General features: G+C 33.9%; 2 protein-coding genes across 9 annotated transcripts in view; one reads left to right on the plus strand and one right to left on the minus strand.

The window, feature by feature from the left end:
* LOC132755825 (ralA-binding protein 1-A-like) overlaps positions 1-1,971 on the minus strand; it is a 30,316-nt gene extending 28,345 nt beyond the window's left edge. For 5 of the 6 annotated variants that reach the window (XM_060746742.1, XM_060746743.1, XM_060746745.1 and 2 more), the window contains exon 1: positions 1,919-1,971. The gene's annotated coding sequence lies outside the window, so the exon portion shown is untranslated. Of the gene's footprint in view, positions 1-1,876 lie in introns of all 6 variants that reach the window. The other variant, XM_060746741.1, reaches the window with a different exon arrangement.
* A 1,378-nt stretch (positions 1,972-3,349) lies between these two features.
* LOC132755826 (uncharacterized) overlaps positions 3,350-19,336 on the plus strand; it is a 98,209-nt gene continuing 82,222 nt past the window's right edge. The window contains exons 1-6 of one of the 3 annotated variants that reach the window (XM_060746750.1): positions 3,350-3,437; positions 9,634-9,694; positions 14,134-14,277; positions 14,975-15,069; positions 17,305-17,426; positions 18,961-19,115. In XM_060746750.1, the coding sequence (XP_060602733.1) occupies positions 3,420-3,437; positions 9,634-9,694; positions 14,134-14,277; positions 14,975-15,069; positions 17,305-17,426; positions 18,961-19,115 (595 nt within the window). In that variant the 5' untranslated portion in view covers positions 3,350-3,419. The remainder of the gene's footprint in view (positions 3,438-9,633; positions 9,695-14,133; positions 14,278-14,974; positions 15,070-17,304; positions 17,427-18,960; positions 19,116-19,336) is intronic. The other 2 variants (XM_060746749.1, XM_060746748.1) reach the window with 2 other exon arrangements.

Consider the following 19,336-nt stretch of genomic DNA (forward strand, 5'->3'; position numbering starts at 1 on the left):
ACGGCACTTTTCAAAATTATATGGAAGTCGAACATGCATGTTATTTTGTGCCTCATGATTCTGATTTGTTGTTTTATTTGTATGAAAGATGAATTTTTGTTAATTAAGCACATGGATCAAATAAATAATGATCGGAGTGGAATAAATAAAAAGAATTAACATTGAAAAAAACAACAAAAAAACAAAACAAAAACAGTGAAAAGCAAAAATAATTGTATAATTTTCAAATACAGTATATAAATATCAAACATAAAAGCACAATCAATTTAAATTACCTATTATTAAAGCCTACCCAGGGACTGACAATAGAATTTTAAAATGCGCTTCACTGAACATGCATACTTTCCTTATATTAACAAACTTCTATACAGTACCGTCGTTAATTGACGCAATTATCTGAGCCCAACAACAACAATTTTCGTTGTTTTTTTTTCGTTTCATTTTAAATGTGTCGAAAATTAAACTAAATGAAACAAAAAAAGGATTATCATCAAAATTTTGTAAACTATTTCAATTGATGTTATTTAACTGCAACCAAACACTATTTTTTCTTAACGTCTTGAGATGACAAAGAGCGATATTCATACTTTTTTTCTGTAGCCAACAAGGCGTTTAATCTCTAAAAAGTTGACATATGAAGACGGTTAAAATCCTCACTTAAAGTCATAAAATAACACATGCATGTTCAACTTCAATATAAATTTGAAAATGCCGTACGGCTAGCCAATACAGTGTGTCCTTGCTAGTCGTATGTGACTCATGCACTAACAAAGTTCTATGCTCCTGCGTTTATGAATAAATTATGCAAATGAGCCGCCATGTTGGAGTTTCGGTAAGCGTGTTGGAAATTGCTACCTGTTCGTTTTGAAAGCTCGTCCTTACTTAGAGTTTCCTTGAATGTAGGAAAACTTGGTTTTGTTTGATTGCATAATGAATGATAGGTATAACAAAATAAATATAATGAAAATCGATCAATCAATAATTGCATACGAGCGTTATAAAGTCAATTTAATTCGTCAGAATAATAAGGTTCTGTTGCAGGGTTTCGGTAAAAGACTGTTTTTTTTCCCCGTTTTTGAAATTTATTTGAACATGGAGACAATTTTTCTCAAACAGGTTTATGAATATACTTTACGTTGCAACAGAGTTTACCGTGTGTCCATTCCTTATTTAAATTGTCTAAGAAGTTAAATCTGTTTGTTTACATGTAAATGTGTACCGTCATTTTGACCGCCTGGAATAAAAACTACTATGACGGTGATAATACCGGATATGTAATGAAAATTACGCCGTGTAGTGCAAAGTTTTGGACATTGCAATTAAAATTAACGCTTACGTTGATTCAAACTGTTCCTTGTCAGCAAAATTGAAACCGAAAGTAGTGGTTGTTCTAGAATTTAATCGAATAAAATGGGTGGGATTTAACCACCGCGCATGCCCTGTGCGACGAACGTATTGTTTACATCCGGTCGTAGCATAGGGTAAGAGTGCAAACTTTGTTAGTGTCATGTACCGCTAGAACTTTTGGCTAGACGTACGGGCCCGTACGGCTAGCCACTTTCTAAAAGTAAAGAATTTCATGTGCAATGCAATGAAAATTATATTTTTATTTTATCACCAAACTAACAGTTTCAAAATCACTTCTATAATTGGTTCGAAAAAATAAAAAACAGGTTTTAAATGTCTGTTTAATATAAACTGAAATCGCATAGAGGCACATTAAAAAATAAATCCGAAATAACAATATCCGAATATTGGTACCCATAAACAGTCAGTCCAAAAATGCATTAACACTTAACAAGCGCAACAATATGCATTCAAATATTAAAGTCGTAAATATCAGTGATCTTTCTATCTTAAAAAAACTAAATTCTACTCTATAAATACTGTAAAATCGAATTTTAAAGCTAAAAATTACGATTAGTTCTGTGAATCGTGAGAGTGGAGAAATCGTGATAACCACTAATTGTGCCTAGGTCAAATGTAACCAACGCTTTTCATATTTACACATACAGATCGAGCAACACGCTCGGCTGCTTATTGATTCTAGAGGCTGAATTTTTGGGAAGATTCGAATATGCTATTGCTAATAGATTTCTTATCAATAGAAGGCCGCTATGCAGACGTTTTTTTTACTCGTTCTCTATATGATATCATGGTTCTATGATATCACTGTACAGTATTTATATTTTTTCTGCGACTGCATGCTAACATCTTTTTATGTACGACATTATCAAAGATGATCACGTACATATACCTGATTTATAATACCTACGTATTTTTCTTTTACTTTTTTGTTCACGTGCGGTTCCCCCAGTTTTATGTAGTTGTTATTTTCAGGGTCAGATACTTCATTATATATAGCTCTGTGCCTGGGTGTACATGTAGTGCATGATACCTTAGCTGCCCAGTTCCAGATGTAACTGGTTCATTTACATGCCAAGGGTAACGCAACGACACCGAGATAAACCTTTGATTTCAATAAAGGTCTCATTCGAAAGACCATTAATTAGTTGTTTTTTTTAAGTGGAGGAGCGAAAATCGAACGATTGTTTACGCAAAACAGGTGGGGACATTAATTTCAACTTCACGAATTCCTGTTTACATCCCCGTTAATTCACAATTAAACTTCGTGAAATAACGCTTTCAACCTACAGAATTAATGAATTCACGATTTCAACTTCATGAATTCACGATTTCAACCTCATGAATTCACGCTTTAAACTCTGTGAATTCACGATTTGAGCTTCGTGAATACACAATTTCAACTTCATGAATTCAAGCTTTCACATACTGAATTGATGAATTCACGAGTTCAAGTTCATGAATTAACCATTTCCACTTCACGAATTTACGATTTTTAAATATTTTTGACATATTATAATTATTTGACCATTTACACGTTTGTAACGTCGCTTTTCATTGGATAATCGTGACGTTTATATATAGTTTTATTTACAAGGCTGCTGTCAATTTTTGAAGAAATCTTACTTTTCTCACTTAAAATGATGCTTGCTGTAGCGGCTCAGGTTATATTTCCAAACAACCAATTATATAGGGTCATATAACCTGTCAAAAAATCTTTATAACAAATAGTGTAAACGGTTATAAAATATTTGCAATATAACCCAAAACGTTCAGAATATTATATATTTTGAACGAAAACTGGTATTGTTAAACACTTATTAACACTTAGCAACTAATTTGCAATTTCTTTCACTTTTAACATGTACACGCATTAAATCAAATATATTTGATAAAATTATCCTTTTAAACGTAGCAAAGTAATGTTTCGCTCCATTGAACACCAAGGCGTAACCCTATACACCCGGTTACGGTTCGTCTATAATGTTTTGCATGAGTTGTTGGTAAGTAAAAAACCATGCATTGTTGTATCATATGTGAACATTTTTACTGAAATGGATTTAAATCAGATGGTATGTTATAATTCTTGTTATCATAAATTAAAATATTTTTGTACCGAAAGCTTAAACTTGTATATGTGTTTCTTTCAAATGTTGTTTTTTATTCTTATAAAAATACACTATTACTTTATTTCAATAAGAACGTAATCTTAGCAAGGCGAGTGTGGTCCGGAAAATGGTATTATAAGAATGTAATCTATCACTGTCAAGTAACAGAATGCCAAAATCCCGACCCATATGATAATCACACTTTTTGATTACGTCACAAGTTCGTTTTAAAGATGCATGCCTCCAGATAAGCTAAAATATTTAAAAAAAAGTCTGACCTGTAAAAAATTACATTTTTTTGTGAGATTAATGACGGATTTTTTAGTATTTATCACTATATTTTTAAGTACTGCGTAACTAACGCATAATGGACTACGTTTTTTTGCATATTTTGACATCTTTTGGTAATTTACGTCGATTTGTAAGCGTCGTTTGCGATGTGTTAATTATTTAGTTGTATTCACCTTACAATGTATTTTTTTCAAACACATTTTTGTATATATTTAATGAGAATTAGCTTGATCTGGAGGCATGTTGCTTTAAATTCTGAGGTATATACGTGATGGTTGTTAAATCGTTCCTAGTTATTTTGTGTTTTGTATCAAATTTAACAAAATCCAATACCAGACATCGATACCACAATATATATACCATATTTATACCATGTAGATCTCGATGTCCTATTATAATACAGTGTGCATTTACTCCTGACATCAATGTCCTCATAAAATAAATATCAAGCTTTTGAAGTCAATTGGTCTATAATGGAATGTCTGCAGAAATAATCAAATTAATTATTCAAATTCATCATCGCAACAGTAATTTCTCAAAACAAGCTAATCTTAACAAATGATCAATTTTTAAGATTACATCAAATTGTTTATGAAGTTGTTGAATATTGATAAAATCTATTCTTTCGTTATTGACTTTTTGTCCTACGCTGAATGCGCATGCGCGAAATGTTACTTCCGTTTCTATGAAAACATCGATTTGACATATCAATATATAGCAGATAATAAAATGTGTGGGAAAAAATATTATTATAGTCATCATACATATTATATGTTATTTTGGTTTTGGAGTGATATATGTGGATATATTACCTGCTAAGATTTTATATCACCCGAGCCGTTAGGCGAGGGTGATATTTTATCTTGGCAGGTAATATATCCACATATATCACTCCAAAACCAAAATAATAATTTCATTACCCTTCCCCTGCCGAGTTTAGAGGATTTTTTAAAAAACCATGAAACGTCGAAATAAGATTCCCTTTAGGGTACCTCTTCATCACAACATGACGTCACATAAATACATGACGTATTTTTCCCGTACCTAACGAATGTAAACAAGAGAAAAGGAGTAGTCTATTGAAAGCACTTTTTTGTAATTAATATCAAGCTTTCATAAGGTCATATTTGTTTTCAATACTGATGGGAATTTGTATCATTACTCTACTTTGGAAAATATTTATCATTTGACAGTTAAAAAGTACTTGTAAATCGGAATTTACACCGCGTAAAATCGAACCGTACGCGCATCACCTCAGCGCATGTCGTTTACAAATTTGGGTACCCAACGGGGAAATTTAATGTGTATATTACCCGTCTGGCCTGGTTATATCAATTTCTTTCGGGTGATCAATATCCAATCAAAAAGGCGGAAAAAATCTGGAAGGGTAATAAATGTTCATTTTAGAACTCTTTCAACATTTTCTTTTCCAGAAATATTTCATTACATTATCCAAATGGTACATTTTTTTGTTTTAATCAATATTAAAAATACATACAGAAAAATTTGCCTATGTAGACCAATCCATTTGAATGCATATGTAATTATGGTGGCTAATTTGGTATGCTTTTGTGCGTCTATTTGGTGCTAGCGACAACATGACAAAGCGCCAAACGGCGCTTTGTCGCGCTGTCGTCTGGTCTCTAGCGCGACACGCTAAACGGAGCCTTGTCGCTTGGTTTATAAGCTTATCCTTCAATTTGAACCGAGCGACAATGTGACATCGCGACAACACGCCGTACGATAACGCGCCGTTTGACGTGCCGCGCTAGAGACAGGACGACAAGACGAAATCGCGACAAGGCGCCGCTTGGCGCTTTCTCGCTTGTGCCACCGCACGCGATGCACAAAAACGTACCAAATCAGCCACCATAATAAGTAATGCTTAAAGGCTCCATTATACTAAATATTAAATGCATATACAATCTCTGAAATGTTTACTTTGTCTTTCTGTAGAAAAAGGCAAACGTTGTGTTTATAAATGGTGTAATAATGAATGTAATAGACTAGGGACATGAAGGATGTTTATCACCTGAAGAAAACAGTGCTGAATGAGAAATAAGCACAGTACTACCGTTATTGTGACATCAATATCATAGGTTCCAATGCTCATGCTATTGCAAATAACACAAATCGTAATATTAATGCTACATGTCTTCAGATGAGTCAAAACTTTTAAATAAAATCAAAAAATGTACTAATTAAGATGTAAGGAAAAGTTTTTTTTTCAAGATTCAAGTAATATTTTACACATTATTTGCGATTAATGACTGATTTATTCAGTATTTACAACTATATTTCTACTATTACAAACTCAGTAAAGGCTATTTATGAATATTTTGGCCACTTTTTTGGTAATTAATTAACGTGGATTGTAAAGTGACATTCATGATGTGTAAATTGCTCCCTTTTGGTAACTTCATAATATTACACATTCACATACATTTTCAAAATTTTCATGACAATTAGCACGAATCTGGAGGTACGTTGCTTTAAATCTGCTCAGATTAAATAGTAACCCACCGGTACCAATGGTTTTTTATGTTACCAATGGGGGGGGGAAATTTTTTTTTAAAAGGTAAAAAATGCCCCTGAAATGGGATTAAATGTTAGCCTGGAAAATTTTTAGTTAAAGGGAATGTTTGATACCTTTTTAATACCCCCAGACACCCCCAGTATATTTTTCCCCTACCCTTTAAAAAAAAGGGAACTTTTTTGTCTACAGTATATGGACTCAATTTTAATAAACTAATTTTAAGTTTGTCTACAAATAAAAAAGTTTATATAGTGATATATTGTAATGATACGACTGGCTTGTCACAGCCCCATAGACCATGAAATTGTAACACGCATGGTTTGACTTAACATTCACCATAAATCGTATTATGCCTCAAAATATGACATTTATGTTTACAGTTTTACATATTTTTCTGATGCCCGTCTTTCAAGAGTATCACTCATACTAACGAAACCGAGTAATTTAAGGTCAGGAGCACCTATTGATTTTTCCGCTAGACTTACATTAATATATCAATCGCAACTTTTACGCCTATAATAATTATAGAAGTATATATGAAAAGTACATGCGCTGGGATTGACAAATATACATTATGTTTGGAATTTAAATAAGTTTTGAGCTTAACGAATGTCAGTGGTTTATCATAAAGCAAGAGGTCGATTTATGTTCAAAGTGGTCATCTTACGGCTCAGTCAAGCGATATCGACAAAAAGGACATTTTCGCTTTAAAATTCGATCTTTTTCCGTAGAAACTGGTCTAATATTGAGCATTCATTTTTGGTAACAGAAATCATTTTTGAGTAGATTGCGCTTTATTTGGTGAAAATTGGTTGAAAATTAATAAAGATATATATGGGACTTAATAAAAATAAGACCGGGTGATAGTTCCGCCCTCTTTTTTTATTTATAGTTTTTATGAATAAAGTTAAAGCAACAACTTGTATGTGTTTTTCTAAAAATATGATGTTTTAAAAACATTTTGAATTATAAAGATATTTAAATTATCAAAATGTGGGAGTGGTCATGTACACGTACCGGGTATAATACATACTAGTATCCAAACCACGCACTGACTGCCTGTGTTTCCTTCCACTTTTTAGTTATATCAAATCCGTAAACCATTATGACCCTTCAGAGGTTTGATTAAAAAAATTATCTTATAAATAGGACATCATTTAGAATCAAATAATGTGGATTGGTCAGCAATTATCAACTTTTCAAGTATTTCAAATACTGATAAAGCAATAGAAATGTATCATTTCGATATTCTTAAAAGCTCTTGCTTGATGAACTTTAAGTTCTAAGTGATTTGACTAGTTAGGAGTTTTATATGAATAGTTTGTCATAGAAAATAGTATAATCTGTTTTAAAGAGATTAAATGACTATATACTAGGTTTAATGCTGAATATTTTAAACGTTCTATTCATCAAGTTCAAAAAATTTAGTTTTGAAACTACACGGATATAATATTTTTTATACCATAAAATATATTTTACACAAGAACGGTAAGCAGTTAAAAAGCATATCGTAACGGTAACATCTATCCAACCTACCACGGAATTTAATCCATGATGGCGTCCAATATATGGATTTATGCAAAACGGGTATATATCTTATAATGGTAAATTTTTCAGCAAAAAAATATGCCATTTTCGAGAAAAAAGAGTATAAACATTTTATAAATAATCCAGTTATAATTAAACAAGATATGTTTGTAAAACATGTATGCCGCCTATCGGCAGCCAATTAGTCATGTGATCTGGTTGTTATGCATGACTTCTGACCCAGTGAACAAACAATTAATAAGGGTTATCTAGTATCTACTGGTCATGACTAGTCACAAGGTAATAATTATTGTGACCCCATAGGTTGTGTGCAGCAATTTCAGTTATTACAAATCTTACCAAATAATATGTGCATAAATTTTATGAATCATGTAGGCCTCATTAATGACAGCCAAGTTGTTATATTACATAAGACCTTCAAACGTGTATACGAAAAGCATTTTTAGTTTAATATAAAAATATCAACCAAGGTAACTTAAGTTGTTGAGTTATTGGTCAGAAACCGTCATTAAGTACAAGGTCAATATGACATTGACCCCTTGACCCCAAAATCAATAAGGGTCATCTACTGGTCTTGACCAATCATCATACCAAGTTTGAAGTTCCTAGGCCTTAGCGTTCTTTAGTAATTGACCGGAAACCGTCTTTTCCTACAAGGTCAATGTGACCTTGACCTTTGACTCCTTGACCACAAATTCAATAGGGGTCATCTGCTGGTCATGACCAATCACCATACCAAGTTTGAAGTTCCTAGGCCTAAGTGTTCTTTAGTTATTGATCGGAAACAGTTTTTACATACAAGGTCAATGTAACCTTTGACCTCTTGACCCCAAAATCAATAGGGGTTATCTACTGGTCATGACCAATCACCACACCAAGTTTGAAGTTCCTAGGCCTAAGCGTTCTTTAGTTATTGATCGGAAACCTTTTTTACCTACAAGGTCAATGTGACCTTGACCTTTGATCCTTGACCCCAAAATCAATAGGGGTCATCTACTGGTTATGACCAATCACCATACCAAGTTTGAAGTTCCTAGGCCTAAGCGTTCTTTAGTTATTGATCGGAAACTGTTTTTACCTACAAGGTCAATGTGACCTTGACCTTTGACCCCAAAATCAATAGGGGTCATGTACTGGTCATGGCCATTCACCATACCAAGTTTGAAGTTCCTAAGCCTAAGCGTTCTTTAGTTATTGATCGGAAACCGTTTTTACCTACAAGGTCAATGTGACTTTGACCTTGACCCATTGACCCCAAAATCAATAGGGGTCATCTGCTGGTCATGACCAATCACCATACCAAGTTTGAAGTTCCTAGACCTAAGCGTTCTTTAGTTATCACTCGGAAACCATTTGGTCTACGGATCGACGGACTGACAGACAGACAAATGCAAAGCAATATACCACCTCTTCTTTGAAGTGGGGGCATAGTAACAATGAAATTCACAGCATTTCAGGTTTTTGTCTTAAAATTAAGAATTAACAAAAATTCTAATATTGTTTTATTTTTCATTAATACTATGTTCCTTTTAATAAAATGATACAAGAAATTGCATGTGTTGTAAGTTTTATACTTTAATTTCACCCCCAAAATCGGAGAAACAAAAACAAAATTTGCCTAAATAAATTATGTTATTTCTATATCTTTGCTTTTTTACTATATATGTGCTTTCATGCAATTTTTCTCTATTTTCATGTATTTTCAAGGGCTTATTTTGACCTTTTACTGCATGCAAGGATTGATGTTGCACCCATTTCATTTCTTTTTTTCATATCTTTTTGCAGAAAAGATTCTTAGTTTGGGCTTCGATTTGCGGCCTTTTGAAGACAGCTTGTGGCGTTACAGGTTTGTTAATTAATTAATAAGCATCATAACATTTGCATTTTAAAAATGTAAATTACTCATCAATCTCATTATAAATCTAATATTAATTTTGTAATTATTCAAACCATTCAAATGAAGCTATTATTAAGAGACGTCAATTGATCTCGGGTTATTCTAATCATTTTAGGCCTCTATCATGAAGAAACATGAATGGAACTAAGTTACTCTAAATGTGTACCGCACATCAATAAGATAACAATGTAGTTCGGATTATTTTTGGTTGTTTATGCCATGTCAAATGAAGTCATTATTAAGAGACAACAATGGAGTTTGGATTATTTTAGTTGTTTAGGCCATGTCAAATGAAGTCGTTATTAAGAGATTACGTTGAAGGTCGGATTATTTCAATTGTTTAGGCCACATGAAATGGAGTCATATAAGTAGGTAACAATGGAGTATGGGTTAAATTAGTTGTTTAAGCCATATCAAATGAACTCATTATTAAGAAATAACAATGGAGTTCAGTGTATATTAGCTGTTTAGGCCACATCAAATGAAGTTAGTATTAAGAGATAACATTGGAGTTCAGTTTGTTTTAGTTGTTTAGTCAAATCAAATGAAAATATTTTTAAGAGATAACAATGGAATTTGGATTATTTTAGTTGTTTAGGCCATGTCAAATAAAGTCATTATTAAAAGATTAGGTTGAAGTTCAGATTATCTAAGTTGTTAAGGCCATTTCAAATAAGGTCATTATTAAGAGATATCAATGTAGTTTGGATTATTTAAGTTGTTTAGGCCATATCAAATTAAGTCGTTATTAAGAGATTAGGTTGAAGTTCAGATTATCTAAGTTGTTAAGGCCATTTCAAATGAGGTCATTATTAAGAGATATCAATGTAGTTTGGGTTATTTTAGTTGTTTAGACCATATCAAATGAAGTAATTATTAAAGAATAACAATGAAGTTCGAATTATATTTGTTGTTTAGGCCATATCAAATGAAGTCATTATTGAGACAATACATCGGAGTTCGGATTATTTTAGTTGTTTAGGTCACATCAAATAAGGTAATGATTAAAGAGAAACAATGGAGTTCGGAGATTAGGTGATAATAGTCGTTTAAGCCATATAAAATGAGTTCATTATTAAAGAATAACAATGGAGTTCGGATTATTTCAATTGTTTAGGTCACATCAAATGGAGTCATTATTAAGAGTTAACAATGGAGTTTAGATTATTTAAGTTGTTTAGGTCACATCAAATGAAATAATTATTAGGAGATAACAATGGAGTTTTGGATTTATTTAGTTTTTTGATTCTTGGGTAATTCGTTTTGTTTAGGCTATATTAAAGGAAGTCATTATTAAAAAATAACAATGAATTTCGGATTATTTTAGTTGTTTAGTCCATATCAAATTAAGTCAATATTAAGAAATAACAATAGACTTCTAGTTAATTTCGTTGTTTAGGCCAAAAAAATGAAGCCATTATTAAGAGATAACAATGGAATTCGGGGAATTCGTTTTTTAGGCAATATAAAATGACGTCTTTATTAAGAAAATACATTGGAGTTCGGGTTATTTTGGTTGTTTAGGCCATATTAAATGAAGTCATTTTAAAGAAATAACAATGGGGTTTTGGAAAGACTAAATACCTTAATAGTGAGAGCGTTGTTGGCCGTCTCTGTCAAAATGACTGAATCGCAATTTTTATTTGGTTGCACCCAACACTTTGAAGATAATAATTATGACACCTTTTGAGCTTTCCTGGTAGCGGATGATCTCAAGTGCCTCTACATGCACTTAGAAAAGACTTGAACCACCAACACCCCGCAAGCTCACTGGATAGCGTCCTTACACGAAAAATCCAAAGTCCCTACCGGGATTCGATCGAACAGGAGTATGTGGCAAGTGGATTAAAGTCAAGTCAGAATCATACCCAGTTTTGATGGAAACTATTCACTAAAATGCTGCATGATGCTTGTGTTAAAAGTTTTGCTTATAAATACTGCAAAAATAGCCTCTGTTTGAACATACTGGTTTGTTAATTAAACTAGAACTATCACTAAATGTGATTAATACCCCCACAAGACTGCTTCGGAAATGGGGATATTACTAGTAACAGAATACCTTGTAAAAGAATTGAAATATAGAGTTATGGTTGTTGGCAATTAAAGACAGTTGTGGTTCTTGTATGTTGCATTTCCTTTCAATGTGGTTGGCCATTGATGAAGTTTAATTGAATCACTCTGTAATAAGTCCAGAAAGACAAAGAAAAGGAACAAAGGGCAAAAACTCTATAAAAACTGAAGATAGAGTTATAGTTCTTGTGCACTGCACTTCCTCTTATTGTGCTTGAACATTGTATGAAGTTGGTTGAATTCCAACCAGTATGTTTTAAGTTATGCTCAGGACAAGGAAAAGTATCGAAGGGCAGTAACTCTGTATTTTGTCAAAAAGGAGTTATGGCTCTTGTGCACTGCACTTCCTTTTAATGTCCTTGACAACTGTATGAAGTTGCATTGAATTCCAAACAGTAGTTTTCAAGTTATGCTCTGGACAAGGAAAAGTAACAAAGGGCAATAACTCTGTAATTAGTCAAGATGGAGTTATGGTTCTTGCGCACTGCACCTCCCCTTATTGTGCTTGACCATTGTATGAAGTTATATTGAATTCCAACCATTAGTCTTCAAGTTATGCTCCGGACATAAAAAACAATGGAAAAGTAACAAAGGGCAATAACTCTGTAATAAGTCAAGATGGAGTTATGGTTCTTGTGCACTGCACTTCCCCTTATTGTGCTTGACCATTGTATGAAGTTATATTGAATTCCAAGCAGTAGTTTTCAAGTCATGCTCTGGACAAGGAAAAGTAACAAAGGGCAGTAACTCTGTAATTAGTCAAGATGGAGTTATGGTTCTTGTGCACTGCACTTCCTCTCAATGTGCTTGACCATTGTATGAAGTTATATTGAATTCCAACCATTAGTCTTCAAGTTATGCTCTGGACAAATAAGCAATGGAAAAGTAACAAAGGGCAATAACTCTGTACACGATGGAGTTATGGTTCTTGTGCACTGCACTTCCCCTTATTGTGTTTGACAATTGTATGAAGTTGTTTTGAATTCCAACCAGTAGTTTTCAAGTTATGCCCCGGACAAGGAAAAGTAACAAAGGGCAATAACTCTGTAATTAATCAAGATGGAGTTATGGTTATTGTGCACTGCACTTCCTCTCAATGTGCTTGACCATTATATGTAGTTATATTGAATTCCAACTATTAGTCTTCAAGTTATGGTCCGGACAAATAAAAGCAATGGAAAAGTAACAAAGGGCAATAACTCTGTAATTATTTTAAATAGAGTTATGGTTCTTGTGCACTGCACTTCCCCTTATTGTATTTGACAATTGTGGGAAGTTGTTTTGAATTCCAACCAGTAGTTTTCAAGTTATGCCCCGGACAAGGAAAAGTAACAAAGGGCAATAACTCTGTAATTAGTCAAGATAGAGTTATGTTTCTTGTGCACTGCACTTCCTCTCAATGTGCTTGACCATTGTATGTAGTTATATTGAATTCCAACCATTAGTCTTCAAGTTATGCTCCGGACAAGGTAAATGCAACGGACAAAAAAAAGCAATGGAAAAGCAACAAAGGGCAATAACTCTGTAATTACTTTAGATAGAGTTATGGTTCTTGTGCACTGCACTTCCCCTTATTATGTTTGACAATTGTGTGAAGTTGTTTTGAATTCCAACTAGTAGTTTTCAAGTTATGCCCTGGACAAGGAAAAGTAACAAAGGGCAATAACTCTGTAATTAATCAAGATAGAGTTATGGTTCTTGTGCACTGCACTTCCTCTCAATGTGCTTGACCATTGTGTGTAGTTATATTGAATTCCAAGCATTAGTCTTAAAGTTATGCTCCGGACAAGGAAAATGCAACGGACGTCTGGACCGACCGACCGACCGACCGACCGCCCGACCGACCAACCGACCGACCGACCACCGGGTGACTCCTATATACCCCCCCAAACTTCGTTTTTGGGGGTATAATAACTATTAAAGAATACCCTGTAATTATTCTTTTAAAATTACACCAAACCAACTGACAATCTCAAGGATAGTATAATTTTAAACCTTAAAACGTCATGTCTTGTACATTAATTATGTTTTATTTGTTTGATTTAATTTGGTTTTACTTCACACCGACGTTCCAGCTTTACTTGTGGAGGAACGGGCACCTGAGTAGAACCACCAACGTTCCGTAAGCTAGCTGGATAGCTCCCTCACATGAAAGATCCAAAGTCCCTATCGGAATTTGAACCCACAGCGGTGAGAGACAAGTGGTTTGAAGTCAACCACCTTCACAACTCGGCAAGGGACGCCTTAATTATGTTTCATACAGCATACTTATACATGTTTATATCATACGATATAATATACCATATTCTATTTGATAGTAAAGTATAGCTGCTTGCCTTCACAAGTGACCGGAAGTGAGTTTAAATTCACAGTGAGGGTGAGGAAAGATGGTGATAATACTATTACAGGGATTGCAGCTGTCGACTCGAAAGTAAACCCCAACCCAGGCAATACACCAGCAGGTATTTTAACTGACATTCTTTAAGTGATTTGGCCTATAATGGAAGGTCTGTAATACAAAAGATAATTATTTTGAAAGTTTCAAGTATCAAAAATAAAAAACAAACCATAAATAATTGTTTATTAGTAATATTGGCAAGTGTGAGATATATGTACATGATCCAATATTACATATATTTATGTAATAGATAATCAGCAGTTCTAGAACGAAACATTCAATTATTGATAATAAATATTCAAACCAAATCACTTTAAAATTTAATCAACTTTTTTCCAAGCAATATCTTATTAGAATATCGAAGAGATATATTTCTATTGTTTTTATCAATATTTCTAATACTTAAGGAAATGTGCCCATTAGAGATCATTCCACTGCAATTACTTCGTCAAATCAAAAGCTTGGAAGCTGAACCTTAAACCGTTTGTCTTAAACATTGCCTAAAAGAATGAGCATATCAAAAAATAAATTAAAATAGCACACACACCCTACTTACCTATTGAAAAAATGTGCCGGTGTTGTAAATATTCATGACTCAGTAGCTATTTTGTCAAATTTGCAGACACTATTCTCGCTTGATTTAAGTGTGTAACCACTTCACGTATTGTCCCTTCCACAATATGGACACCGTTATAATTGACGCAGATGGCAAAGTTTTAGAATTATAAAAACGTTATGTTGACGTCACTTTCTATTTATAGCATCCGGTTGCACGACGACAACTGAAGAAAGCACGGGTATTTACGCATTATCTGCAGACATCGACACTGACTCCTTGTCATGTGGAGTTTCATTGGTACGTGACATAGTTCATATAACCTTTTAATGACTTATGAAATTCAGAACCCAATTCTGATTTCCGCAAACACATTTGTCTCTTTCCGGTTATATCCGTCAATCTAAGTAAAATTAATAACTGAGCGCGGATAAGAGACACTGCGATTACTATTCTATCCCACTATTGAATCATAGTTTGGGGACCTTTCTGTTGAAAATGTGTCAGAGTTAAATCGTATACATGCACAGCGCGTTAACTGCAGTGCAGGTATGAGTTACCCGCACGCCAGAGAATGCCCATTGATTGGCTCATTTTGCTGGAGTTTAATTATTGTGACGGCAAAGAGAGGGAAAGCGACAGAAATATCATATTCAGATGCTCGTTCACTCGGCAATCTGATTAATACTCGGGGGCTACGCCCCCTCGTATAAAACAGATAGCCTCATGTTTCGATGCTCTTTCTATTACTAAACCAATTACACCAATAAATAACGTATTTAAAAATAGATGAATAAAAAAATGACCTTGAAGATTATTTAAAGTTTCAAAATATGGAAAAAAGATCCTCGAAAGCATTTATCACAACAAACTTGCATAAAATTGCAGTCCCGTTTAATTAGTCTCTACATGAGGGATAATGAAAAAGTGCAACGTCACTCACGACCCCTAGCACCGGCCGGAGCGATACATTTTGTACCCAATTTTTAACACTACTTGAAAGTACTGGAATCAATGATCCCGAAATATCGGAACATATAGCAATATAGCAACACCTTCACTTCGACCAGTCACAGTTGTCCAACTTTTCATTGTGTCACATCTATGTATAAATTAATATAAAAGTTCTACAAAATTAAATAAATTTCCATATTTGACATTGAGATTCCAGGTCAGAGCATACCCGAGTTACTTTACATATCCGAGTTCATGGCGACTTTGTCCTAAATGTTGTTTTGTCCAATATAATAAGTCAAATGTATCCATTAACAACAAAGTTTTGACAAATTTTATAAAAGTCTCAATAATTCAACTTTAAAGGTCAAGGTTGTATCGGAATTACTCAATATAACAGTCTAATGGGAATTGTTGCTAGTAACTAGTAAACTGCTGGACATCCTGACCAAGAACCATGCAGTGGCTTAATTGAGCTCTGGTAAATTCAATGTGGCATACTGCCGATATCATGAGTGATAACTACCAATACTATCACAACCAGTTTGATCTGTTTCCCAAACGAGTGTTATGTCAAAAAATAGAATAGATACAAATCACCCAAAAGCAATAAAAATATGCATATGTCATAATCTGTATACATGTACAAGAAAATGTTACTTACATTACGACCCGACTCTTACAAGGACAAACTGTTTTTATTTGTCTCCCAAAAAGTCTTTAAAAGAAACATCTGCCAAGAGGACAGTTTTACAGAAATAGAAAAGCGCCTTTAGTACCAGATAGCTACGTTGTTGTGTACTAGTATGTATTAATTACGTCGTTCCCTTCGATTCGCAGACCTAATTAAAACAAAAACAGTTAATAATGAATAGCACCATATATCTGAGATATCAGTATGATGCGTGTGTTAAGCTTATTAAGTGTCCATCCGCTCTCTCAGACAGTTATAATATGGACCTCGGACATGTAGAAACCAATCATGTCCTCAAATAGTATTAAAATGCCAAAATGGCGACCTATTGGTTTTAAATCAAGTAATTCACTGAATGCGACTAAACATAAACATAATACTGTTCTGATCTTGCTCATGGTGATGCATCGTCCCCGCAATAATTATTTTGATTGGCTTATGAAATTAAAACGTTTCGTGATACTGATTCAAAATTATCTTTTAAGCGTCTGCTTCCTGAAGTCTTTCTTTGTACACACTATTGTGAGTAATAAACAAACAATTAGAAATATAAACACACCGAATAATTCCTTCAACTTATCTTATATACCGGTTTGATAGTAAAAAAAAGACTGAAATATTACAGTTTATATTATTATGCAAATAGCGAATTTATAAAAAAAATATAATAAAGTTAAGTATAAAGGACGTTTCCGTCACACAATTACTCCTGTCCAGTTTTATTTAAAATTGGGTAAGCGGTTTAAGAACTTTACAGCAAGACTAAAATCCTCGAACCAGTATACCTCCTTACAGCTTTGTTGCGCAGGTGCGGGGGAGGGGCCAATAAAATGTATCTTATACATCACTGTGTTAGATTTATATTTCAATTAAGTTTTTTTCTCTAGGATAGTGGAACAACCTACAACATTCAGATTCGCGCAACAGGGACCAACAGTTACTTCACTTTTCAATGCGATACGACAGACCTCCTACCATCTTCAGTGTCGGTTACTAATTTCGCAACAACGTAAGTATTACTGTCAGGTCTTCAAGAGGGGATCCATGTCCAAATTGCTTGATCATAACTATAACCATATTTCAAAAATCGTGTTAATTAGCCTGTTTACCGCTACCAGTGGATCCTGCTACAAACCTAAGATAAGCTGCATGATTAACATACGCATTTGCACATGTCCAAATAAACCTACTTTTACAAAACATCTGCCCTCTTTCACTGTAACTTATGGCATAAATTATGATAGTAAACTTTCTTGATCACCACTTTAGTAAAAAAAAAAGGAAAAGAAAGTTCTATTTTTTTTCTCTCTGTTCGCGTTTTTTACGACAAGCGATTCGACCCAAGGTAAAAAAACGCCAATCATCAATTATCGCAACTTATACAGATTTGTTAAGTACGTACTCTTTATGATGCAAATTGCGAATTTACAGGAAGGGAAAGCAATCAAGAAAAGAATAAAGTACGTTTCCGTCACACAATTACTTCGAACTGCGACGCATTGGTACCCCTTTGCTTTGCTACACATACCAATTTGCAATTGCTCCTTTCCAGTTTTATTTAAATTAATTAAGCGGTTTTAAAATACCGAACTTAATTCATGGAAATGCTGCCGTGTATGCTTAAAAAACAACCTATATACATTTGTACATAAAATATTTAAGAACAAGTGCTTTGTGACTTTTAATATAACTGTTGAATCGTAAACTTATGGAACACAACTCGATTCAGTTAAAGCAAAATTGAATCTACTCATGCAACCAAGGCAGGATAAAGGAAACCGACATATTGTGCCATCTGATCTGGGTCTACAGTGGTGGTTATTCAGTCCCTACTTTTATTGAAAATTTCCCTAAAAACCATATGGTGAAATATTAAAAGGTCATTTTTATAGTTGTTAAGGGTAAATATTTGATCATTAAATATAAACACGGTTTTGGTTTACTATTGACCAAACTCCTTTTGCAAGAGCAAAGAGCAAGCCCCAATCCGGTGTCAGATAGTACCCAATTATTTTATGTTTGTTTGATTAAGTTTTACGTCACACCGACAGACACAGTATAGGTCGTATGGCGACGTTCCAGCTTTACTGGTGGCGAAGACCTCAGGGTGCCCTTCTTTGCATTACTTCAGGCACGAACAGGCACCTGAGTAGAGCCAGCTAGAAGAATAACTTCCTCACATCAAATAATCCGAAGGCCCCGTAAGGATTCGAACCCACAGCGGTGAGGGGCAAGTGGTTTGAAGTCTACAACCTTAACCACTCGACTACGGACGCCCCTTAGTACACAATTAAGATATTATTTTAGTTTTTGTAAACTATAAGATACCACCATATCAACCATTCAAGTCTTACCGCAACTTTATCGTTAACGCATTTCAAAAGCGGCAAATTTTAATTTCATAATTTCATACCTTACACCTTACTTACTGTTACAAGCAGGCGGTACTAAACAGTACAGTTAATACTCTATTGTACTTGAATTCATGTTGTGGATTCAAGATAGTAAAATGTCACTACATGCTTTCATTGATATTTCTTCAGAGGTGTAACTGGTGTTCTTCACCACGTTGAGAATCCTTTTGGGATCAAGGCACAAGTGTTGGATGCAGACGGAAACTACGCGCCTGTGCGTTCAGTTAAACTAGGCCAAGACATCAAACTCAGGCTTATCTATGATACTGGGCATCTGGAAACTGGTAATTTAGTAGTTTCTACTGGCGGTTTTGTGTATGTGCGTGTTTTATGCTTAATAAGGATCCATCCGCTATTTCAGGGACTCATACAATCATGTCCTAAAAGAGCATTTTATACCTGTTGACCTATTAATTTTGAATCCAGTAATTCACTGAATGCGACTAAAACTGTTATTTTTTCTTTCTATTTAATAAATAGTAAACATGACTAATGTTTGTAAAGT

The sequence above is a fragment of the Ruditapes philippinarum genome, unplaced genomic scaffold, assembly GCF_026571515.1.
Source record: "Ruditapes philippinarum isolate M1 unplaced genomic scaffold, ASM2657151v2 ctg608_1_1_1_1, whole genome shotgun sequence".
NCBI lineage: Eukaryota > Metazoa > Mollusca > Bivalvia > Venerida > Veneridae > Ruditapes > Ruditapes philippinarum.